The sequence below is a fragment of the Sinocyclocheilus rhinocerous genome, unplaced genomic scaffold, assembly GCF_001515625.1.
Source record: "Sinocyclocheilus rhinocerous isolate Xijiao unplaced genomic scaffold, SAMN03320098_v1.1 scaffold1351, whole genome shotgun sequence".
Taxonomy (NCBI): domain Eukaryota; kingdom Metazoa; phylum Chordata; class Actinopteri; order Cypriniformes; family Cyprinidae; genus Sinocyclocheilus; species Sinocyclocheilus rhinocerous.
In genome coordinates, this window is record NW_015654494.1 from 166209 (window position 1) to 172714 (window position 6506).

The window sequence follows — 6506 nt, forward strand, 5'->3', positions numbered from 1 at the left end:
AAGCGGCTTTACTGATGAGATGAAAGCATGAAAGCCCTAGCTATAGATGTTTAGTTAGAAGTACTTCATTGAAATTCAGGCATTTCTTTTAGATGTAATATGCATTTTTTTTTTTTTTACCATATCTACTGTGTTTTTGCAGACATCAACGAGTGTGAGGTGATGCCTAACCTGTGTAAGAACGGCCAGTGCATCAACAGCGTCGGCTCCTTCCGCTGCCATTGCAACGTGGGTTACACCGATGACTTCACTGGCACTTCCTGTGTCGGTACGTTCTCCTCGCTCACCGTAACCCTTATTTAAGACAAAGTGTGATACGGTTCTAAAAGCCTGTTTTTGATGCAATACTTGATGCTTTTCAATTAGATATGGACGAGTGCTCTCAGTCGCCCAAACCGTGTAACTTCCTGTGCAAAAACACCGAAGGCAGTTACCTGTGCTCGTGTCCCAGAGGATACATCCTACAGCCTGATGGGAAGACCTGCAAAGGTTAGCTCATAATTAATGTGTAAATTTTTCCTTGCTGCGATTAAAATCTGGTCGTAGCAATAATCCTCCCCAATGATCAAACCAATGTGTGCTGATATGAAAAACTGCTTATTTCATCCCAGATTTGGACGAGTGCTCAACCAAGCAACACAACTGTCAGTTCCTGTGCTTCAACACGATCGGTGGCTTCACCTGTAAATGCCCCTCAGGCTTCACGCAGCACCAGACGGCATGCATAGGTGAGTGATATGAACTCAAACCGCCCGCTAACATGCCTAGCCCAGAGTCTAAATAATTGAGCGGGTCATTTGGAGCTAAAATTGCCTCCATGCTTCATCTCGTAGACAACAACGAATGCAGCAATCAGCCAAACCTATGCGGCTCCCGCGCCTCCTGCCTCAACACCCCCGGCAGCTTCAACTGCGAGTGTCAGAAGGGCTTCTCTCTGGATGGCACGGGAATCAACTGTGACGGTAGGTTTCCCATTATGAGCCCATTTGAAATATTTTTGCACTAAGCGCCAATGCAGATATCGCTTGTTAATATGTATATATAATATATATGTTATATGCTTTTGTTGAAACCATCTTTTCACATTAGTTCATAATCGTGTTTAACAGCAGAATTCGTGGTGGAAAAACTACATTACCCATGATGCTTTACAGAAAATTCCACCAATCAGAGTTGTGGTGATCAAATCGTGCCTACAGAGGTCTTTAGCCCCACGCACTCCCACAAAGCACCGCAAATGACGTAATCAAGCCGCTCTCAAAATACTTAAATTAGTGCTGTCAAAACGCGTTAACGCAGGCGATTAATTTTTTCCCGTTTAGCGCGTTAAAAATATTTAATGCAATTAAGGCAGGGGCGGATCTAGGGTTGGCCACCCCACTCACAACCACTGCTTCTGTCTCTTTTTTCTGGAAAACAATTGCATTTATTTAGACACAGAACCTCTTTACGACAATATCAAACGGGAGACTTTTCAAATGCACACTCCAACTTTAATTTCAGAAAAAATTTGCGATTAATTAGTGAAAAAAATTTAATTGACAGCACTAACTTAAATACAAATTTTACTTTCTTTTTTAAGTTCCGAGTATACTTCTTTTTACGCGTTCTGCTCCGTCTCGCACACAGCCGTGTCAACGTGGCTTTCAAAGCATATTCAACGCATCGCAGTACCACCTCGTGGACTCGTTCTGTCTCAACATTCACCTCACGCCTGCGCTGTTGTACGCGGATGTCCGCGGACACTTCTGATTACAAAAATTGCATCACACGGACAGTGCACGGACCGTCACGGATCATGAACGCCCGAAGTATACTTTGGGCTTCAGATTGTCATTTGCAATGCTTCATGGAATTGTTCGGTTTGGTTCATGCGCTGTTGTACGCGGATGTCCGCGGACACTTCTGATTACGAAAATTGCATCGCACGGACCGTCACGGATCATGAACGCCCGAAGTATACTTTGGGCTTCAGATTGTCATTTGCAATGCTTCATGGAATTGTTCGGTTTGGTTCATGGCTTATAATGCTTTAACGAAGCATTTTTCAAAATTCCAATGGGAAAATTGATTGAAAAAAATTATAATTATGGAACCAACACCGCTAAGAAGGTGGACGGGCACAAACGCAATCTATGCCATCATATATTAGAATCACATGCTAACCAGATTTTGGTTTCTGACAGACGTCGATGAATGTGGCGGAAACCACCGGTGCCAACACGGTTGCCAGAACATGTTGGGAGGATATCGTTGCGGATGTCCGCAGGGTTACGTTCAGCACTACCAGTGGAACCAGTGTGTGGGTAAGTATTTCTACGCAGATGAAAAGCGATTTTCAGTTGCGCAGTTGTCCTAATTTCTGTGTCTTCCACCCAGACGAGAACGAATGTGCCGGGAACCAAGTCTGTGGGTCTGCATCTTGCTATAACACTCTGGGCAGCTATAAGTGCACGTGCCCGTCAGGTTTCGACTTTGAGTCCTCTGCTGGCGGATGCCAGGATGTTAATGAATGCAACCTGAACAATAACCCCTGCAGCTATGGCTGCTCCAACACAGATGGCGGATACTTGTGCGGATGTCCCGGAGGCTTCTACCGAGCAGGACAAGGGTGAGTATTTAGGCTAGCCTGCTCATATTTGTTTATGCCACAAGTGTGCATTCCTGCTCCTGGAGGACAACTTTCTTTCAGAGTTCAGCTCCAGCTTTCTCCAACGCACCCACCTTGATGCTTCTAGTAATCCTGAAGACCTTTACTAGCTAGTTCAAGGGGTAAAATCTAGGAAGGTGGCCCTTCAGGAGCAGGACTGGATACCCAAATAGTTTGAACATACTGTACACTATATAGTAGGGAGGTCAACTCTGGTCTTGGAAGGCCACTGTCGTGCAGGGTTTAGCTCCATCCCTAAACAAACACATCTGAAAAATCCAACATCCAAGCGTACTTGAGCATTCAAAATCATTGGTAAGACTTTCTGTAAGATGTCAGAACATGACCACAGGATTTGCTTCCAGTCAGACAAAACAACATCAATAGCTACTTTTCCACTGTCGGGCCAGTGCGATACATTGATCATAATTAGAGGTCGACCAATATGGGTTTTTCTCTGGCCGATGCCGATATTTAGAAATCAGGGCAGCCGATGTATGATGCCAATTTTTTTGGCCGATATGTTTGAGTTTGAGTAAATGATTATTGCATAGTACAAAATAGTAGTAGTAGTAGTAGTAGTAGTAATAGTAGTAGCCTAATTCATAGTAATAATACATGGCTCAAAATTTGAGCACCTTCTCAAAACAGTTCTGAAGCATGCTTTTTGTTTATGTTTGCTGACAGACACCAGTGTTTCCCAGACTTGCAAATGAAAATTCATTCTCTGCCAGCAGGAGGCGCTGTTGGAGCAGGAGATATAGCAGATTCCCTGGTAACGGATGCAATCTAATAAGTGCTGCGCTCACAAACACTACTTTTTTCAGGCATTACAGGAAAGACGAAATGAAAATTACATCGAAGCTTTTCTGAAGATGGTCGGTTCTTTTCAAAGAAACATTCATATAAAAACACCCGCGCTGCATTTTAATTTTGAAACGTGCAGTTCGCATATTAGACAGCCTGCTGCTTATAACTGCTTAAGAGTGCGCTGGCCACGAGCGATGACATTGTGGAGGCTATTGTCGGACCCACAGACACATTTCATGAGGAAAGTTAACGTGCACGTTATAATCAGCCCAGAAGTATAGTATAATCAGCCCAGAAGTATAATCAGCCCAGAAGAAACAGAATTGCACGTGTTTCTACTTTCACATGCAAATGACTTGTTGCACTTATGAATATGATAACTTTCCCCAACAATTGCTACTCAAAACTAGCCAAATCGCGTTTCGAGGGGGTCCCCAGTTAAAAATTGCATTCCGGGGGGTAAAATACACGTTTTTTGGCGGGGTTCCCCTGCTAAAATTCCCATTCCAGGGGATAAATATCATGTTATTGAAGTCGCTTCAACCCGCGGCAACAGTTAAAGTAGCCCAACTCCGAGTGAAAACCGCGCACTTGGCAACACTGGTCACGCAGCCAGAAAGAGATGGGTGTGTCTCAATCAGCTCCCTAGCTCCCGAGCTCGTGAATCAGTAGATCGTGTACACGAATTTGGTCACTGGAGATTCTCCGGTACAGTGTCCCACAACAACGCTTAGCTGCCTGCAGATGCGCCTGCCTATAAATCGGCCTAATTTGTAGCACAAGCCAATTAAAAAATGCCAAAAATCATAATGAATTAATTTGTCAGGATTGAAAATTAGCCACACAGCAATAAAGTTATATTTTCCATTATTTCACAAAAGAAAGAGGACACATTTATTCAGTCGCATCTTGTTTTTGTTTATTTGTAGTCGCAGTATACATCTCACTTATAAAGAATGATCATTTCTATAATTTTCCATCAAAAATACGACCTGAGTAGCAGAGGGAGTAACATACACTGAGCTAAATATGAACATCAGACAGTCAGGTATAGACACGAGACTTACTGACAGATTAAACATGTTACTAAATAAATACACGATTGTGATAGCCTATGTGATTTGTCTGATTTCTTCAAGGAATCGTATTTACCATGTTTACTATGGTAATGGCTAGCGCACATAGTCCTTTGCATCACTTATAAATGTTTCTGCCTTGTATGGGGATCATAATCTACATCGGATCTCAAACAGAATTTATTTCAAACACTCGCTGCTGTCGGAAACTGAGTTTTGAGCTAAAATTATTTTTAAAAGTCTTTAATGTTGGTGTTATAGCTGTTAACTAAATGATCCATGGTGCTGACACCCTCCAGACTCGGAGAAACTCCGCCTTTGCTCATAACCACTCCTCAAGCCCGAGCTGGTCCGCTTTGGCCCAAGGTTTTCGGCGGGCCAAAAAACCTGGCCAGAAGCACTGACGAGGTACGATAAAGCCCCGCAAGTGAAAGTGGAAATGTGACTGGCCCTGGCATACACTAGCACGCCCGCTTTTGGCCCGACAGTGGAAAAGCGGCTAATGAGTTCCAGTTACTGATCTTTGTGACAGGATTAGTTTGTAGTCTACTTTATAAAGAGTTCCAAAGTGTTCAGGTCTTTCCTTGGTGAATGGAAGGGGATGCCTACATACTTTTGCCATGTAGTGTAGAACCATATACTTGCCTGAAACTTAAAGGCTCTGTCCTAAATTCCACTCATATCCCTTATCCGAGTTCACATTTTGGTGATGCACTCCTACACAGATTGTCAAACGTGTGGAGTCCACACCAGCATGGGCTCAACAAGGGTGTAAGAACCCTTCTAAATCCTAAAACGGTATACTCTACAGTCTTGTGGACTCCATAGACCTATGCAAGCAAAGACAGCAAGTCCACATTAAGTGCAAAATTTGGGGCAAGGCCTACACCAGGGGTGTCCAACCTGGTCCTCCAGCGCCACTGTCCTGCAGAGTTTAGCTTCAGGCCCAAGTATTGTGAACCAAGGTTATAAAAGTCTTCAGGATTACTAAAACTTCCAGGCAGGTACATTTGGACAAGTTAGCGGTAGACTCCACAGGGGTCTCCAACCCTGCTCCTGGAGAGCTACCATCCTCCAGAGTTCAGTTACATCCCTAATCAACCACACCTGAAACAAGATCTTCAGGGTTACTTGATAATTACAGACAGGTGTGTTGGAGCAGCGTTGGAACTGAAGTTTGCAAACCAGGATTTGGAAATCCCTTCCCTGAACTGTATAAGTGCAAAGAATGTATTAATGTTTCACCTTTTTCGTTTCTAGGCACTGCATCACAGGAGTGGGCTTCCAGGGTCAGTTTGGCTCAGAGGGAGTGGATGACGAAGAGTCATTGTCACCAGAGACCTGCTATGAATGCAAGATCAACGGTGACCTTGGAAAGAAAGGTCGCCATAGGCGTAATACTGGCGATAATGAGCTCAAGGTACTTTTGAGTACTGTCCATCTCTCTTTAGTTGTCTTGTTATCAATATGGCCACACTGCTAACCCTGAAAGGGTATAATAGACTTAGATCTATCAGAAGCTACTTCTAAGGTTTCCAAATGTTCTGTCCTGCCCTCAGGAGACGGTGAGCTTGGCCAGCATGGATGTTCAGACCTCTATCCCCATGAACCTCAGTCTGGCACAGCTGCAAAACAAGGAACCCCTACTTGAGTTGCTTCCAGCCCTGGAGCCGCTTGAGCACCATGTGCGCTACGTCATAACGCATGGAGAGTCGAGGGTTCAAAAGGCTTATGGTTCTCAAAAATGAAATGCGTCTTTTTACACAAGATTTCTGGGACTTTCTGGAGTGTTTGCATGAGCTGCCACATTGCGTTACCTCATTTTACACACAAACACAAGAACACACACAAATATATGTATGGCAGTTAGGACAGGAGTGGTGCTAAACGCTCAAAATTTGCACTGGGCCTCCTCTGCGTATTTCATCAGGGAAAATTCATTCCAAAAATGGCAACGACTGTCTAAAGGG

At 43.9% G+C, this 6506-nt stretch overlaps 1 protein-coding gene across 1 annotated transcript in view; it reads left to right on the top strand.

Moving 5' to 3' along the window:
* Window positions 1–6284, top strand: part of LOC107717151 (fibrillin-2-like) — a 79796-nt gene extending 73512 nt beyond the window's left edge. The window contains exons 54-61 of the mRNA XM_016523815.1: window positions 143–268; window positions 367–489; window positions 612–728; window positions 834–962; window positions 2187–2306; window positions 2380–2611; window positions 5797–5956; window positions 6096–6284. Coding sequence (XP_016379301.1) covers window positions 143–268; window positions 367–489; window positions 612–728; window positions 834–962; window positions 2187–2306; window positions 2380–2611; window positions 5797–5956; window positions 6096–6284 — 1196 coding nt within the window. The remainder of the gene's footprint in view (window positions 1–142; window positions 269–366; window positions 490–611; window positions 729–833; window positions 963–2186; window positions 2307–2379; window positions 2612–5796; window positions 5957–6095) is intronic.
* The last annotated feature ends 222 nt before the right edge of the window (window positions 6285–6506 follow it).